Source organism: Myxocyprinus asiaticus, chromosome 11 (assembly GCF_019703515.2).
Source record: "Myxocyprinus asiaticus isolate MX2 ecotype Aquarium Trade chromosome 11, UBuf_Myxa_2, whole genome shotgun sequence".
Lineage (NCBI taxonomy): Eukaryota > Metazoa > Chordata > Actinopteri > Cypriniformes > Catostomidae > Myxocyprinus > Myxocyprinus asiaticus.
The window spans coordinates 5577466-5597979 of NC_059354.1; the positions used below are offsets into that span (position 1 = coordinate 5577466).

A 20514-nucleotide genomic window follows, 5' to 3' on the forward strand; every position below is an offset into this window, starting at 1 on the left:
TCTCTGTGGAAGCATGACCATCACATGCTAAAATTCATTGTTCAAGACAGAGAGATTGAACAGACACACACTGGATCTGAACCGTTGAACTGTTTTAGTTGAACATAAACTAAAAACTCTCTTCAAAAGGCAATTTTATGTTTTTTATAATGTATATACAATCATTATGAACTATAACACTATCAAAAGACTCTTGCATTATCATCCTACACTGCACAATGCACAGTCTATTTTTGATAGTAAAAATGTATCTTACACAAATTATTGTAGCCTGATGTACCTTTAAAATATGTGTAGAGACTTGTAATCACTTTTATAACTGAGAAATTGGTGATTATAAATTTAAATCTTATATTATCCATGTTGAAATAGTTTGTGCCTGGTATATGAAAGTTTGTTTTCCCATGTGGAGAGCAATGGGTGAATTAATTTTATTGTTATAAATTGTTTTATTTAAGATATAAAAGTTAATGATTAAACATTGCCCTATTTTCATGCACAATGGGCCATAAATTAATTATCTTGAGGGAAGGACAGAAATGACCATGTGACCAAGCAAAAGACACTACTGATTGGCTCAAGACACCTTTGGGGTGCAGCCAACCTCAACTCAACAAAACCTCCGCTCCTAGGACGAACGCTCTTCACTTCTCTCTTCTCTCTTGCTCTTCTCTTAGCCCTTCTTTGGCTGGCTTTGCTTGAGCACCCCTCTGCCCAGGTTCCGCACAATGTAGAGTTCAGGAAAGCTCGGAACGCAACGTTCCAAAAAGAGTTATCTTCTCTGCGCTACGACTTACACACAGGACGGGGAGTCGCGAGTCTCCTTTGTGGGAGGCCTTGCTTCAAAGCCCCGCATTTTTTCAGATTTCTAATCTGATCATTTATCAATTATCCTTCATATAATGGTGGTCGAGTGTAGCTAAGATTCCTAAACTAATTCCATTATACAATTCTTACATATTATTGGTGATGAATGTTGGCAGTTGTAAATATACCCTGCCACAATGTCGCTAATTTCCTACAATTTGAATCTCTTCCAACAAATGTGATCTTGGAACATAAAAGAGTCATTTGTTCAGACACCTTTTCAGGAGTTCCTGAAGGACTGTTCTCATCATGTTAAGCAGAAATGGCCCAGCTTCTATTTCTGGCTCATGCTTTAGAAGCAGCACAGAGATTGGAAGATTAAAATAACTCCCAGAGCCAGTACTTCAGTAAAGGCAAAATGAATAACACAGAGATTTCTGTATGCCTCAAAGTCAGACGAAAAGTAGAGATCACAGAAACGCTGCGTGATTAGGAACAACATAATGGCACATATAAGCCTCTCTCATTTCCTGTCATTCTGAGGTCTGAGTGGGAAGCTAGTCAAAAACAACAGCAGTAAAATCTAAAAGATTTCTCATATGATGGGATGAGCAACTGCCGAACCCACACCATCGGCAGAGTGTTGAGAAATGTCATAGCTGGACATAAACAAGAGAAATAGATTCATCCCACACAAACTAACTAAGAATAACAAAACACATTGCACATTAGGCCATCTTTCATATAGAAAATTCCAAACATGTGTAATTTTGTCCTTAACTAAAGATTGCAAGTATGCAAAACAACACTGTCATGATTCTAAGATTTAAAATGAAACAAAAATTGTATCTATTTTTATTTTATATTTAATTTATCTACAGTATATACATAAAATACACTGTGTACTGAATGTGTTTGTATAAATATGTTTGAATGTGTGTATATCTTTTATACAGTATGTTGTTATTTTTAAGGGCTGGGTTTCCCGATAAGTTTGCAACTTAAGCTTTTACGATCATCTTAACTTACGTTGCTCGTTATCTTACATTGGAGTAATGCCTGTTTCCCAAACCAGCATGTAGATCGCTCATTATAAAGTTGAGCTTAAGTGCTTCGTTACAGGAGCTGTCTGGTCCAAATTGGTGCAGATCACTTTGGCCAGTATGTCCAGGAGTTGTCTTCTCAACATGAAAATAATGTGGAAATACTGACATACATGGAAGTTGTTTCTGACCTTTTTGAGGTGCCGATATGTATTAACTAATACAGAATTTAATTAAAGAAATAATTATGGCTTTAGTAAGACGGAGTTTCAGATGTATTGATGCTCAATCATTAAGATTAATGAAAGTGACGCAATAAATGCATGTAACGTGAATTTACGCGATGTGAATCATAAGGGGCTCTCACGTAACCTAAAGTTTTGTTCCTTTGTCTGGAAACTGAACAAATGCACACAGAACAGGATTAAAATGATGGGCATCAGTACTGAACTACTACTCATTGACCTATCTAAAAATTAATAGATCATCTGGTAACAGTTCAAGGCACTGTGACTTGTAGCCTTACTGCCATTAAGCAACATGCAATTTGCAAGCCGATTTGAAACAGCCATTGAAGGAAGGAATAAGATGAGTAGGATGAAGAGAGAAAGAGAGAGGGAATCACTCATTGCACACTCTCATTCTAATCCCCTTTGTTAGCCATATTTTAATGATTTATTTTGGCATATTAATTTAAGTTTTAAACTGCATGGTCACATTACTCACATATGTCTTCTTAATGAATCTGTTTAATAAGAACATGTCATCTTTCTATTGCCATTACAATTATGCTTATCAAAGAAGGCTAATATAATATTATACTGTATTGCGTGTCTTGTAATTTAGATCACATCACATGCACAGACTACAGAGACTGCCTATTGATTTCATAGCGATTTTTTCAACACTTTTTTTATCCTCTGAAATAGTTTACCATGGCTTTCCAATGATTAAAATATATTAATACAATTTATTAAATGTCCCATTGTCTTTGATAAACTGTGAAAGATGCCAGAAAGATATGTTTAAGTTGCACTTACAATGGACTTAAAATAGGTTCAAAGGTCTCGTTAATTGGTGAATGTTTTTATGAACTACTTAGATAATGATGCTTTTGGGAAACATGCCTTCGAGATTAAGTACTACTTAAGTGCTACTAACATTCAAATTAGTGCTTCAGGAAACCCAGCCATATACTGTTTATTTTATAATATCAATTAATTATAATATTAATTAACATAATTTATTATGTTATGTTAATTATATTTTAAATCTAACATTTATATTTATTTATTAGTATATTATTCCAGTCATGGCATCCTCGTAATAATTTTATAAATGTTTATTGATGGTTGCGACAAGTAAATGCATTTGGTCTTGGCAGACTAGATCTGCTTACGCTGCTGCTGCTGCGCAAGTAGGAGACTTGCTACTGCGAATCATATATAGGTATAAGACTTAGTATGCAACCATGCTGCTGCTGCTCCTGCTGCACAAGGAGAACGTGAAACCCACTGTAATCTAGACAGGTGGAGCAGGGGAGGAGGCAGAAAGTAATTTGGATTCTCATAGCGTGCTGCGAAGAGTTGAGCTTGCTGCCACAGGTAAGGTATTTAATTATTTGACGTAATATAGCCTAAACTTTGTTTGACTGGAGAGATTGCACAATGGGAACCTATCAGCTTGTGCCCTGTAGAGTTTCCTGACTGAACTTAGGTAAATTATATTATCAAATATTATTATTATTTTATTAATTAATACATATTTATTGATTATTTTAATCACTGCTTTACACAGATTTTACTCTGATGATGCAAGCTCTGCAGCTAAGTGGAAATCGAACAGGGCTGGGATGCGTGTCTAGAGTGATATTTACAGTAAACATCCATAATGGATGTGGATGACTTATTCTTCTTGCTAATGAGGATATCTCTTGGTTGACCGAATGGAAAAGCTCAGTTAATGTAAATGTGCAGGAAAAACTGATGAGGGAATGGAAAATAGGTGAGAACAATAAGGAACATATGGCAGTGATGAGGGCAGTGCATACTGGGTAACGTAGTTCGGGGGAAACACCTCAAAATAAGAGTTTTATATATATAATATATAAATATAGTATACTGTGTGTATATATACTGTATATATATATATATATCGTCGCTGTCTGATGAAAAGCACGAATCTCCAAAAATTAATTTTTCAAGATCATGGAAAAAATCTTTTCTCATAAACAATCTTAAAAAATGAATAGAAAATAACATAATGAGTCACCTTTAGCACCATAAATAGAATTATATCATTACACATCTGTTAGTGAACTGTTCTATATTTAATTTGACATGGATTTTTGTTAGCGAATGTGGACATACACGGTTTTCTTTTCATGGGTTCCAATGGCGCATGTTCAGTTACAGACTCAAGTCTAACGGTTCTTGTTGCCAGAACTCAGTTGGTAGGTTACCGATTGCTAGAGAATTTATTTTTGGATATAATTTGAGCTTTCACATACTATTTTAGATTGAAATCAGTTTTATGACTAGGGTTTCTAGTCAAGTTGTTGAGTGGACAGTTCGGTTTCGAGGCGCGATTCAGGACAAAATCCCATGCTGGTAAATCCATGCCTTAAATCTTTCTGGGAAGCCTGTCTTGTCTACCTCCATCAGCTACCCATCCAGCTCCTTACATGTGCTCTTGACTGATGTTGCATTCTTGATTCTACTGTTTATAACCTTTCCCAAGCTCTTGACTGGCATCTCTGAGATGGTTGTGATCAGTGTATCAGCAATGGAGAAACTGAATCTGTCCATGTCCTTTTTTCAGCACCAAGGATCTTGAATTTTCAGGCTTAAATCTCATTCTGGCCCATCCCATCAAGCTCTCCAGCCCCTTTAGGATCCATCTGGCTCAAGACACTAACTCGTTGGTTACTGTTAGATTATCCATAAATGCCCATATTGGTGGCTTGCGAATCCTTGACCTGGACATGGGTACCATGCACTTCAGCTCTGCTGATTTCACCAACATGTTCACTGTCAGAGCAAATGGCATCTCTCAAATGGTGCAGCCTGTTATAACCCCCAACCTCAAGTCTGTGCCTGTCTTATGTTGATGATCCTGCTGAGACTCTCAGCCTGAAATTGCTGTAATAATCCTGATTGAGGTCTTTCACCTTGGCTAGAACATGATGTTTCTCCAGTGTCTCCTCATTGGCCAGGTCTAACCACAGCAGGAAGTAATCACATTCACTACAAGACATGGCGTCTGGTCCGATGGGAAACAGAAAATAATAAAGTTCATTCCGAGACATGGCTTCTAGTCCCATGTAAGCCACAAAGTAATCGTGTTAATACCTCGATGCGGGTTCTGGTCTCGTGGAGACCAGAAGTAATCATGTTCACTCTGAGACACAGGTTCTGTTCCTGTGGAAACCAGAAAATAATTCTGTTCACTCTAAGACACGGGTTCTCATCCCATGGAAACCAGGAAGTAATCACTTTCACCCTGAGACGCGTGTTCTGGTACCATGAAAACAAGGAAGTAATCGCATTCACTCTAAGACACGGTTTGTGGTCAAATGGAAACCAAGATGTAATTACCTTCACTCTGAGACACAGTTTCTTATCTTATTGAATTGAGGAATTAATTGCATTCACTCTAAGACAGAGTTCTGTTCCAATGGAAACCAGGAAGTAATCGCATTCACAATGAGACACGGGTTCTGGTCTGATGGAAACCAAGAAATCATTTTGTTCACTCCGAGACATGGGTTCTGGTCACATGTAAACCAGGAAGTAATCACGTTCACTGAGACACAGGTTCTCGTCCCATGGAAATTAAGAAGTAATCGCATTCAATCCGAGACATGGTCCCATGGAAACCAGGAAGTAATCGCATTCACTCTAAGACTAGGTTCTGGTCCAATGGAAACCAGGAAGTAATACTGTTCAATCTGAGACACCTGTTCTGGTCCCATGGAAACCAGAAGGTAATCGCGTTCACTCCGAGACATGGGTTCTGGTCAAATGTAAAGCAGGAAGTAATCACATTTAGTCTGAGACAGGTTCTGGTCACATGGAAACAAGGGAGCAATTTTGTTCACTCTGAGACACAGGTTCTGGTCCCATGGAAACCAGGAAGTAATCACATACACTCCAAGACAAGGTTCTGGTCCCATGGAAACTGAGAAGTAATCTTGTTCACTCCAAGACACCTTTTCTGGTCCTATGGAAACCAAGATTTGAACACATTCACTCTGTGAGACACGGGTTCTGATCCCATAGAAACGAGGAAATAATCTCATTCACACCGAGACATTGTTTCTGGTCACATGTAAACCAGGAAATAATCGCATTCACTCTGAGACAGGGGTTATTGTCTCATGGAAAACAGGAAGCAATCATGTTCACTCCGAGACATGAGTTCTGGTCCCATGGAAACCAGGAAGTAATCACATTCACTCTAAGATGGGTTCTGGTCCAATGGAAACCAGGAAGTAATCTTGTTCACTCCAAAACACCAGTTCTGCGATGATTCTTCCAGCATCCCTCCACCACCCCAACTCCTCCCATCTATTCATTAATAACTCAAGTCTGGAGGGGTATTCAAGCTTGGGTCAAGTCTCGAGCCTCGAGCCCTCCTCCGGGGACAGCGAGCCAAACTCGTTTACACTATCCTCACTACAGTATTACATTAACTTGCAAACTACCGAAATACAAATGCATATGCAGGGTTGGGAGGGTTACTTTTGAAATGTATTCCACTACAGATTACAGAATACATGCTGTAAAATGTAATTTGTAACGTATTTCGTTAGATTACTCAAGGTCAGTAACATATTCTAAATACTTTGGATTACTTCTTCAGCACTGGTAGATTTTTTCACTTGTTTTGACTATAAAAACTCTGCCAGTACAGTAAGACAAAATACACATGTTAAAAATACATTCTCTGAAAAACCTAAATATCTTATGCAGTGTTGTTTCTAAAACAAGATAAACTGATCTTGTTTTAAGGAGTTTTAGATATTTTTACAGGAAAACAATATAAAAATTATTAACAAGAATACGATTTTTGCCCTAATATCAAAGGTCTTACTAGAAAAAAGAAATTATGATCCAAAGTGAATTTTCTTGATAAAAAAATATGATCGTGCCTGGTAACATGTGCAGGTAAAATGTCTAGAAATAGCATTTTAGCTTAGCGTAAAGCTGACAATTTACACAAGGTTTATTTCTATTTCTTGTGCTCCAAACTTACTTCAAACTTACTTCTCTGTCTGCTCATATGAATGTAACACATCATAAGAAACTGTTTCACCGCTGTTCAAATGTACTTTGGATCGCTTCATTTATATGTGTAAATGTTTTCCATCTGAAAGGACTAAATATTAAATGAAACAAATGACAATAAAATGCAAAGTAATCTCTTCAGTAATCAAAATACTTTTTAAATGTAACTGTATTCTAAGGAGCTGCTGTCCCCAGATCAGCGTATTGTTATACTATTGACTCGAGAGCTGCTGTCCCCGGATCAATGTACTGTTGACTCTAGAACTGCTGTCTCCGGATCAGTGTACTGTCGACTCAAGAGCTGCTGTCCCCGGATCAGTGTACTGTTGACTTGAGAGCTGCTGTCCCCAGATCAGTGTACTGTTGTACTATTGACTCGGAGTCTTTTCCTTTTTTCTCTCTTTTTCTCTGTTTCGTTCTCTCTTTTTCTAATTTAACTTACATTAAGTGCATCTTTGTTCTATGTTTAGATCACAGGCTGTAAAGCTGACATCAGACACCAGCGGCAGCATTGAGCAAAACATACACACAAATGTGCTACACGTAACACCTAAAATGGTGTAAAAAATGGAGAAGAATCAGTGTTTAAATGCATGAAGAATTCAAAACACCACTACTAAAAAGCACCTAATATTTCAGTATTCACATTATATGATATAATATTTCAAGAGCCAGGTTTACAGGACAGTTTTCTCAAGTTGTTTAAGCTTATAAAACTTTTTTAAATAAAATAATTAAATGTTCAAAATGTTGGAATATTTGGTTAAGGATGTTCTCTAACAGTTTAACAAGTTCTTGTCATTTTGCAAATTATCGTCAAATAAAATATGTTATTTTTTGTCTACTAAAATGGTAACACTTTCTAATAAGGTTCCATTTGTTATCAAGAGTTAATACATTATGTATTATGAACTAACAATGAACAATTTACGGTATGTTTATAGCATATTTTAACCTTGTTTAAAGTTTTTTAAAAATACAATTGTTCATTGTTAGTTCATGTTCATAATGCATTATCTAATGTTAATGTACACAACTTTTAAGAAAAAAATAAAAATATTAGTATATGCTGAAATAAACATTAACCAAGAATAATAAATGCTGTAAAAGTATTGTTCATTGTTAGTTAATGCTAACTAATGTAACTAACTAATGCTAACAAATGGAACTAAAGTATTATATATATATATATACAGGTGCATCTCAATAAATTAGAATGTCGTGGAAAAGTTCATTTATTTCAGTAATTCAACTCAAATTGTGAAACTCGTGTATTAAATAAATTCAATGCACACAGACTGAAGTAGTTTAAGTCTTTGGTTCTTTTAATTGTGATGATTTTGGCTCACATTTAACAAAAACCCACCAATTCACTATCTCAAAAAATTAGAATATGGTGACATGCCAATCAGCTAATCAACTCAAAACACCTGCAAAGGTTACCTGAGCCTTCAAAATGGTCTCTCAGTTTGGTTCACTAGGCTACACAATCATGGGGAAGACTGCTGATCTGACAGTTGTCCAGAAGACAATCATTGACACCCTTCACAAGGAGGGTAAGCCACAAACATTCATTGCCAAAGAAGCTGGCTGTTCACAGAGTGCTGTATCCAAGCATGTTAACAGAAAGTTGAGTGGAAGGAAAAAGTGTGGAAGAAAAAGATGCACAACCAACTGAGAGAACCGCAGCCTTATGATTGTCAAGCAAAATCGATTCAAGAATTTGGGTGAACTTCACAAGGAATGGACTGAGGCTAGGGTCAAGGCATCAAGAGCCACCACACACAGACGTGTCAAGGAATTTGGCTACAGTTGTCGTATTCCTCTTGTTAAGCCACTCCTGAACCACAGACAACGTCAGAGGCGTCTTACCTGGGCTAAGGAGAAGAAGAACTGGACTGTTGCCCAGTGTTCCAAAGTCCTCTTTTCAGATGAGAGCAAGTTTTGTATTTCATTTGGAAACCAAGGTCCTTGAGTCTGGAGGAAGGGTGGAGAAGCTCATAGCCCAAGTTGCTTGAAGTCCAGTGTTAAGTTTCCACAGTCTGTGATGATTTGAGGTGCAATGTCATCTGCTGGTGTTGGTCCATTGTGTTTTTTGAAAACCAAAGTCACTGCACCCATTTACCAAGAATTGTTGGAGCACTTCATGCTTCCTTCTGCTGACCAGCTTTTTAAAGATGCTGATTTCATTTTCCAGCAGGATTTGGCACCTGCCCACACTGCCAAAAGCACCAAAAGTTGGTTAAATGACCATGGTGTTGGTGTGCTTGACTGGCCAGCAAACTCACCAGACCTGAACCCCATAGAGAATCTATGGGGTATTGTTAAGAGGAAAATGAGAAACAAGAGACCAAAAAATGCAGATGAGCTGAAGGCCACTGTCAAAGAAACCTGGGCTTCCATACCACCTCAGCAGTGCCACAAACTGATCACCTCCATGCCACGCCGAATTGAGGCAGTAATTAAAGCAAAAGGAGCCCCTACCAAGTATTGAGTACATATACAGTAAATGAACATACTTTCCAGAAGGTCAATAATTCACAAAAAATGTTTTTTTATTGGTCTTATGATGTATTCTAATTTTTTGAGATAGTGAATTGGTGGGTTTTTGTTAAATGTGAGCCAAAATCATCACAATTAAAAGAACCAAAGACTTAAACTACTTCAGTCTGTGTGCATTGAATTTATTTAATACACGAGTTTCACAATTTGAGTTGAATTACTGAAATAAATGAACTTTTCCACGACATTCTAATTTATTGAGATGCACCTGTATATATATATATTAGGTGAATTAATTTCTGTATTAAGGGAATTGTAAGTGTATCAGGGGGAAATGTCAACGTTTCCTTTATGTTTTATCCACTTTAAATTACATTTTAGCCTTTTGCAGCTTGCTTATACTGCGCTGTAGTGTGACAAAATAATTTCATTAATTAATATGAGGTCATAAAAACATGTATAATTAAGTAAGAATTTAGAAAACTGCTGTTGAAAGTAGTTTTAGTTGAGGTATAGTACAGAGGTGGTGATCACAGACCTGTCTAACTAAAGTTATGTTATTTACCATGTAATTTTGTAGAGCTAGCTTTGATGCAAATGCAACTTTTCAGTGTGGGGATGTAAATGCTTGCTCTTTAGTAAATCTTTCTGTAAGAATCCCAGAGAGCAAAACCGCAGTAAGGCAGTTAACTCATATCCCTATGCAGTGAATATATTACATTGCAATCCTTGAATAAGTTACATAATGCATACTAATATTACACTGTGACGTATGATTCCTGTAATAGAGTGGAGACTTATTTATAGAGGATAAAGAGACACTAACATCGATAATACCCATGTTTCACTGCAGTTTGTTTATTCAGCCATGCAGAATCCATGTATTATTATTAAGCTCACCTGGGCACGGTGGACAGGTATGTGACGAGTCGTCTCATGTCTTCTTGTTTTATTCGGTCATGATTACTTCGGATGGGGAATGTCAAGATGGGGCCGCCTCGCTTATCACGGCCTCCTGCAAACAGCCCATAGAGAACATGAAAGTCTTACACACATACTGTGTACACGCATAGCAGAGCTGATAGATTTTGTTTAGTGCAGGCTGTGTCTGCATGTTATTATATGGTTTCTTACATGTATTGCGGCAGTTCTGAGGTGAAATGTCCACTAAAAGCAAGTTAAATGTTCCCCCAAAAAGATGAGTTTTTTTTCTCCCCTTTTCTCCCCAATTTGGAATGCTCAATTTCCAATGCACTCTAAGCCTTCGTGGTGGCGTAGCCTCAATCCGGGTGGCGGAGGACGAATCTCAGTTGCCTCAGCATCTGAGACTGTCAATCCACGCATCTTATCATATGGCTTATTGAGCACGTTACTGCGGAGACGTAGCGCGTGTGGAGGCTTCACGCTATTCTCCGAGGCATCCAGGCACAACTCACACCCCACCGAAAGCGAGGACCACATTATAGTGACCACGAGGAGTTTACTCCATCTGACTCTACCCTCCCTAGCAAACGGGCCAATTTGTTTGTTTAGGGGACCTGGCTGGAGTCACTCAGCATGCCCTGGATTCGAACTCGTGACTTCAGTGGTGGTAGTCAGCATCTTTACTTGCTGAGCTACCCAGGCCCCCAAAGATGAGGTTTTTGAAGTTAATGCTCTATCGAGCTTTACATCAACAAATCCTACCCTACCCTAAACCTTAAACCTAACCGATAGTGTCATAAAAAGCAAATGCGAGATGAAAAACACAATTGCTGAAGGCTATGTGGTGCTTCTATGACACTTTTGGCTCAAGTGTCGACTCGCATGCTCTTCAGGACCCATACCCTGGTCCTTTGGATCGCAAGAGCAACACTTTATCAGACCAGACTTTATGCCAATAGTCAAAAGTCTAGCTATTCAAAACTTACTTTGACCAATATGAGTTATCATGGGTTGCATCATTTCAGTACCTACAATTTAAGACAACGTTTGCTTCAGAAAGTGCCCAATAATGCTGCCAAGATAGGCAGCTTACTACCCTTTGAAACTTTAGCGAACAGGCACATATTTTTATCACAAGAAACATTTTCCTCTCTTTTAGAAGTTGATAAACATATTTATTTTGCTATCCTAACTATGTATGATGATTATATGGTCAGGGTTAGGTTAGGGTTAGTTAGGTAAATAATCAAATAAAGGGTTGCAGTAGAGACAACCACTGTGTTTGTGATATTTATAGTGTAATTTATTAAGTTGCTTGCTTTTGTGTCTCATTCACTTCCATGCATACTCATGCAAACGCCGGAGAGTTGAGCAAGGAATTGTAAAAAAAAGAAAAGAAAAGAAAAGAAAAGAAAAAAATTTGAAAAAAACTTTGTGAACTCTGACTAGGGATGTTAATGATTAATTGAAAATCGATTAATTGTTGTTAATAATTTGATCAATTAAGCTTATCGATCGTTGATTAATTAATTTCAGGACAAATGTGCAGTAATCATGACAGCAGACGTTGATAAGGCTGTCTGTACAGTCACCTGCGGTTAGAGGTTGCTTGCGGGATGCATGTCATTATCCGGTTCACAGAAGAAGACGCACAGATCAGACAGATGAAGCGGGCTCAATGTAAATAATGTTGGAGCGTTTCTCTATAAATGAACATTAATGTTTTCTGCACACATTGTGATAGTGTGTTAAAGTACAACATGACAACAAGCACTGTTGATCTCCTTGTTTCATCCCAACCTACAATTACGTCAGTGATCGCCGGGAAAGCACGAAGGTACATTCAGCTGACATCACAATTTCACCAGAGAAGCGGTATGTAAATGTACTGTGTTTACACAGCTTGTTATGATTTGACTTATTTTCTAATAAAAAAATAAGTCCAATGATCCGAAATATTCCATGATCCACAATGTGAAGATTTAATGAACTCAAATCTGTATACAAATGATCTATCTTAAGATAGAAGTTACTACTAATTGTATTTCATTAACAGTAATTTCAACTAAACATAGCCTAAACGTGTTTCAATACACTGAACTAAGAATATTTTAAGAGGAAAATGACAATATTTGCATTTCTTTAGTGAATTAATTTCAACTGTATTTAAACAGTAGGCTACATGCACATATTATTTGGAGTCCTCCACATGCGTTTTGCAATATTAACATTTACGATTAATCGATTAATTGATAGTTAATTTCCATGATGATTGATTATGAAAATGTCAGAAAATTGGCATTGCTAACTCTGACCTGCACATTCACATACTGTAGCAAAACCATGTTTTACTAATAAAGCAGGGGTTAAAAAAATTGGGTCACATGTCTGTTCTGAGTTAAATAATGCTAAAAGCAAATAATAAAATAATACAACCCTTCATTTTATTATTTACCTAACCCTAACCCTTACCATATAATCATGTAATCATGTACAATAGCAAAATAAATAGGTTTATCAACTTCTAAAAGAGAGGAGAATGCTTCTTGTGATAAATGTATGTGCCAGCTTGTTAAAGACCTAAAGGGTATGAACAGTAATATTGTTTGGCAAAACACCCATGCATTTAAGGGATATGCTGGTTTTGGACTCTATGACCCCGTTTACACCTGGTATTAAGATGTATTTTTGGTGATCCGATCACATGCGGTCAGCGCTAAATACAGGTCTAAACGGGGTCTAAAACGTTTTGTGATCGGACATATGAATGTGATCAAAAACACATATGACTGCATTGCATTTGAGGTGTAAACGCTAATCTGTCCTGTATGTGTCCCGGCAGCAGCGAAGCGCCTCCCCTCACCTGTCAATCAACCGCTGCGCTAAAACAGTGTTTAAACAGAGTTTAAACTTTGATGGTTACGAGCGGTTTAAAAGGAAATAGCCATCCAATCGAAAATTTAAAAAAGCAGATATATACACAAGCATAAGAACTTTACAGATCATCTTCAATGTCTGATATCAACATGCAGTGACACAGATGAAAACAACACACATCTGCAGTTCAGGTTAATACAGGTAATCCACTAAAATAATGGACAGTTCTGCTCGAAATGTTGCTTTCGTGCTTAGATTAAATTTCAGCTGCATCTGGGAGAAATAGCACGTTGGGTTTTCTTTTTTTTTTTTTTTTTTTATGCTTTCTTTGTCTTTTCTGACTTTGTTGCACTTTAGTATCATGCAGTAACAATCCCCTCCAAATCTGATCACAAGTGGTTACAGGAGACGGACGCATTTCAGTGACCACGTGTAAACAGAGATGTGTCTCTCCTGACCAGAAGTGGGTAGTAACGCACTACATTTACTCCGTTACATTTACTTGAGTAAATTTTTGTATGTTATGGGTACTTTTCACTCTTACTCAAGTAAGTTCCTTATAAAAAAAATGTACTTGTACTTTATTACAATGGGTATCGTTTCTGTCGTTACATTACTGGGTTTAATTTAATACGTGTAAATAAATGCATAATTTATTGAGATTTTTTATTGTGACTTACGACAGTGGAACTTCACAGCTGCACGCTGTCACTCGAGTCACGTTCAACACTACAGCAGCAAGCGTGCAAAACAAACATTTCTTCACTCCACACAATGCCTTCATTTTACACCAAGACAAGAATATAATTCAAGATTAAAATTGCAGGTCCAACTTAAGAAAATACGGTGAGGTACGTTTTAGTGATTGTGACAATGTGGGCTTGTCTGTGTCATGGTGATACTCATTCATTTTCAGTGTGAATATGTAACTATGGGCTCTTATGACCTCAGTTTCTAAGTTTGCATTTTTATATCAGCGCTGCAACATATCAGTGCCTACTGTATAAATCCTTGTAAACATCCGCATTAAGTGCAAATGTTTTGTCCTGCCTATATCGCAATTGTGAGCATTTCTGCACGTGCAAGGCACAGTGTTTGACAGATGCGGGCATCTTTATCTTATGGACAACAAGCTTCCAAACACAGAGATAAGGTGCAATTTACCCTCAGTGTACAGAACTAATAATCTAAATTCTTTCGACACTGACAATGCTGCAGCTACACTGAACTAAATTCATGCAGGATGTAAAAAGCTGTGAAATAACAACAGAAGGCATGAATAAAGCATAATCTTGCTTTAGTGCATAATTAAACATTATATATAATTTGGGACTGTATGATATTATTCACATTTTTCACCGTAATAATTACTAGAAAAAGGTTTCCATACTTCTCTTCTAAATGACAGATTCCACCAAATCTGAGAAGTGTCCTTAAAGTGATAGTTCAGCCTGATTTAATGATGTCTTACACTTATCTGTATGCCCAAAAATGACGGAGTATTTTAAGTTGTTTCCACTGTTATGAGGAAAAAATCCAGCTGGCACATCCGTCGACCCCAGGGGGTTAAACAATATTATATCATAATTTCCCCACTCTCATGTTCTTCCAAACTTTCTGTATTCTGTGGAACCCAAAAGATGTTAGACAGAATGTTATGGAGTAACAGTCTCAGCCACCATTCCCTTTCAAAATATGGAGAAAAAAAAAAAAAAAAACATGCAGTAAAAATAAATGGTGATTAAGGCTAGCAATCTGTCTAACATCTCCTTAAAGTAATAATTTTCCCAAAATTGAAAATTCTCTCATCATTTACTCATCCCAGATGTGTTTTATTTATTTATTTATATTTTTTTTTCTTCAGCTGAATACAAAGATTTTTAGAAGAATATCTCAGCTCTGTTGGTTCATACAATGCAAGTGAATGGGTACCAAAACTTTGAAGCTCAGAAAGCACATACAGGCAGCATTAAAGGAATTCAAATGAAACTGGTTCAATCTATGCCTTCAGAAGGGATCGATTTTTATCTGTTTCTTACCCACACTTATAATATTGCTTCTGAAAATCGGCACTGAGAGTCATATTAATTACTTTTATGCTGCCTCTGTCAGAGAGCGAGAGTGAGACAAAGAGACCCAAGAGTAGAGGAACAGTTCAAAGGATTTATTAAAAATAAATATTAACTTCCACTGTGCTGGCGAAGACTGAGGATCCTGGCACCGGCTGCAGTTGCAGGGAGGAGTTTGAGGATGTACGCGTGCCGTGGCTGCGCAATGGGCAAATCTGTGAATAGTGTGTTCGAAGGCGAGTGATTGCATTGTGAAAGTCAGGAGCAGATTCATAGGAATCCTCTGTTGAAGCGTAGTGAGGTGCAGAGAAAAATGCCCAGCAGACTGCAATCACTCTCCTGACATGCGGGCAGAGACGAAGAGTCCTCTGTTGAATACTCGTTAGCGCAGAGAACAAGCATACAGCAATCTGGAAGGCAACCACACTCCCGACACGTGGGCAGAGACGGGCAACCAAACAATTACACGAGACAAGACCAACTAGGCAGAGAGAGTGAGGTAAGTTACTTCACATCAAACAACTTTCTAAAATGATAACACACAAACAATCACTACAGACTACATTCATTCACTAAACTACATTCAACACTCAAGCCAAGGACACGACAAACGAGGGGATTAAAATAAGCAGGAACAAACAAGAGACAGGTGCCACTCCCCAGCTGAAAGTTGCCATGATCAGCATTCCCATGGAAACAATCAGGGTTCCCATGGAAACGCTGATGCCACGTGACAGCGGCACCTGAAACACATCAGGGAAAACATCAACACAATTAGACCAAAACAAACAGAACATGAAGCATGAGTGTCTGGTAGGGCTGAAACGATTAGTCGACATTATCGACAATGTCGACAATAAAAAATTGTCGACAAACATTTTTGTTGTCGAATAAGTCATTTGATCTTATTTAACGTAACATGAGATCACATTAAACTCTAATGATGACACGTGAGAGCTTCACTGCAGTTCGCTCCTGACTGAGGAGAGGAAGGATTACACAGCTCACAGTCCAGATGCACTTTAAACTTTCCAAACAGCTTCAGGTGATATGGATTGCAAAGTATGAGGGAGTTATATGTCCTGATCTAATGGGGAGAGATTGAAACTGAAACCCGGCTGAGGCACACTCTGTCATGGGGACACTCATCCCTCGAGCGTGCATGCTTAATGCAGCTAGATTATAACGTGATGGCTTATTGAATCATAATATATGCATCACTATCCATTTCTTATCGTGAAGAAAATTGGCAATACGCAGCTTTATTATAAGACAGAGTTTGTTTTTTTGTGAGTTAAAGATGGATTGAAGTGATCAGAAAGGTGAGAGAGGGTAGTCTTCGCTCCATTATACACTGCAACAAAATAAATTTTTGATTTGTTTTTGTTTTGGCTTGTTTTCCAATATAAATATCTAAAACGCCTTTAAAACATCGTACATTTACTTTAGCAGCTATACTGCAGAAGAAAAAAAATTTATCTGAGAATGTTGAATATAATATAAAAAATACAAATATTTTAAAATATCTAAAAATCCTTTAAAAAAGATGCATTCACCTGAGAAGCAGCATATAAGATTTTTAGACTTGCTTTTAGAGACTAGATCTTGAATATAAGTATATTTTGTCTTTTCTGCACTCGCAGAAGTATAACCAAGTGAAAAAATATACTTATATACAAAATAAATTCCCTTAAAGCAAGTCTAAGTATCTTATATGTTTTTCTTCTCAAGTAAATGTATCTTGTTTTAAGGATTTTAGACAATTTTAAATGGAAAACAAGACAAAAACACTCGATAACAATAGAATTTTTTGCAGTGAATATTTTACTGAATTAAACTTAATAAAAAATATGTTTTCCCTTTAATTCAGTGAATGTCATTTAAAGGTATTTTTAAAAGATGATTTTGTCCTCTTTATTGTTAGTAAGCATGTTTAATGCAACCTTTTAAGTCGGGGCACAAGCTGAATAGTCGGTTAAGAGCTAATGATTAATCATTGCAATAATCGCTGAATAGTCGAATAATCATTCCAATAATCATTAGATTAATCAATTATCAAAATAATCGTTAGTTGCAGCCCTAGTGTCTGGATCCGGACACAGACTGAAACCGAACCAGACAGTAAGTCAGGATCCAGACACCATGCTCCGGACACGAACAAGACCGACCGAAGAGCACACGGCAGTAACTCACAACCGGACCCGTGCGCTCACACAAAGAACATACGCGAAACACAAGACAGACAGGGAACGATGATGTCATGGTCCCGTCAGACAAAAAACCCAACCTGACAAAGTGACAGGACCGTGACAGCCTCTATGTGCTTTTTGGAGCTTCTAAGTTTTGGTCACCATTCACTTGCATTGTATGGACCAACAGAGCTGAGATATTCTTCTAAAAATCTTACTTTGTGTTCTGCAGATGAAAGAAAGTCATACACATCTGGGATGGCATGAGGGTGAGAAAATGAGAGCATTTAAATTTTTTGGTGAACTATCCCTTTAATTTGATGCATGGAAGAAAGAATTCATATGGGTTTGGAACAACATGGTGGTGAAAGATGAAAATTTCCATTATTATTATTATTATTATTATTATTATTATTAATCATTCTGTAATGCATGTTAAATGTGTACCATGTACTGGAATATAGGAGAGTAAACATCCATTACCAGCCTGATCTCATTAATATATATATAGCTATTTGTACGTTAATATTTGTAACATTTAAACGTACATGTTTGTACATTTTGATAGACACTAAAACATACAATATGGACATTTGAAAGCATCTAAAACATAAACATGTTTATTCACAGCTTTAGAAAAATACAATATTGACGAATCCATTACAAATATATTTGAATACAGGAATCGATTATAAATATATTTCTACATTTTTACTGTTATAGATATTTTTGATCCCTTAACTCTACCCCAATCTCTAAACATAACCACATTTCAACAATATATTTACATGTAACAAGTAGATTAATGTACAGTAGCAATTCGTTTTGTTACAATATATTTATATATATTTTACAGCCGCTATTCCCACATCAACCTCTAAACCTAACCATAACTATTTATTAAGCATATAAAACATGTAAAAGGCAGATACATTTTATCACAATAATTTATTCTGAAAAATGGAAAATTCAGTACAAAAGTAGTCCAAAGGGCGATGCGCTTCATCCGATGTGCTCCCTGACGGTATACAATTGCTTTGTGTGAGGTGGAGAGTAGAATTTAAATTATTAATCACTGTAAATCTTCTCCTGGTGCACTCCATAACGGAGCTGTCATATCTCGTTCAAACATATACATTGCAGAATGTGGCATGTCGCAAACAGTTACGAGACACTTGACAGCCAATGAGCATTCGACATCACTGCTGTAAGACCACTGGTCGTAATATTCTGTCATGTGTCCCATGGCAAACAAAAACGAAATGCTTAATAAATGATTAAACGATTACAGAGTTTTTATTCATTTTAACATTTTAAAGTTTAGTCTTGGTTAAAGTGATATAATCCTTTAAAACGTTGTATAGGGCAGCGGAAATCACACAGAACTGAATGAAACCGTTAAAATGACATTATAATGTCAACTGCATTAAATACATTAAATGTTATGGCATTTAACTAATCTCATTGATTATACATTAAATGCAATTAACTGATTAATTTAATTAATTATTCAATATTAATACGTTCAAACAGTACATGTAAAAATGTGTTCATTTCTATAGGTGTTAATACATAAAATGATAATGTTTAGATGCTGTCAATACGTCAGTATTGTACATTTCGGTGTCTATGCAAACGTAAGAGAATGTACGTTTGCTAGAGCCAAACTTTCCATAAGTATACATATGAATTCTCATGAGATCACATTGCCATTACTTTATATGTGAAAGTAACTAGTTACTCACTACTTGAGTAATTATTTTTTTTAAAGTAATTGTACTTTACTTGAGTAAAGTTTTTGGCTACTTTACCTACCTCTGCTCCTGAACACATGTGATTGGATCACCCAAGACGCATCTTAATACAAGGTTGAAACGGGGTCATTGTCTACAGATCTGAGAGCAGCATTAGTCTTTCTCTACACTGGATTAGGTTGAGAGTTTGAGTGTACTGTAAGAGGCTGTTTGTAGATCAGTTGTTTTAGACAAACCTTTAAAACATCTCAGAGATTTTACACTCACCTGAAACAAACGCTATTTTCTCTCTCAACACAGGAAGAACATCAGACGCTTTAATGCCTTCACTCCTGAAAGACCCTGGGGAGGAGAAAAAGACTGATTATTTAATTAGCTTTCATCCATAATCTCATTACCACATATTATATTCCCACGAAACACAGACACACTGCATACTCAAACAGGAAACACTTTTTTAAGAAACTTCACTGAAAACTGTAGTGGTGTCAACAGATTATTTTACACCTATGCTGTCCTACAGTATGATTTAGATGGGAGGGAGACACCTCTCTGCAGTGTATTATGTTTGTGTTCCGATTGTGCATTGTCATCTCAGTGTCCTGGAAAGTGTGAATTCTAACAACACTTGACTGTTCTCTTTCTCAGTGTGTGTGGAGTTCAGCTGTGCTGCAGTCTGCTCTCTTATGAAACCACTCTCTCTAGAAATGCATAATAGGGTGAACTTGGGTAATCTGGGACATCTTTTATATTTACATTTACATGTTTACCTAATAGACTGTATTCATACTAGCACCATCTTTGATTTTTAATGGGAATGAAAAAGTTATTTTTTTTTAGTTAAGGCATATTTAAGGGATATCTAATATATCTAATATATATCTAATATATATATATATATATATATATATATATATATATATATATATATATATATATATATATATATATATACACACACACACACACACACACACACACACACACACACACAACAATAACTGAAATGCAGACAAAGGCAAATTCCTATCCGATTTTTGCCTACAAAAGCTGTTTTCTCA

The 20514-nt window shown here is 36.7% G+C and overlaps 1 protein-coding gene across 1 annotated transcript in view; it reads right to left on the bottom strand.

Moving 5' to 3' along the window:
- Positions 1–20514, bottom strand: part of LOC127448053 (kalirin-like) — a 325245-nt gene that overhangs the window by 206618 nt on the left and 98113 nt on the right. The window contains exons 2-3 of the mRNA XM_051710307.1: positions 19721–19795; positions 10541–10655 (exon numbers count right to left, since the gene is read on the bottom strand). Coding sequence (XP_051566267.1) covers positions 10541–10655; positions 19721–19795 — 190 coding nt within the window. The remainder of the gene's footprint in view (positions 1–10540; positions 10656–19720; positions 19796–20514) is intronic.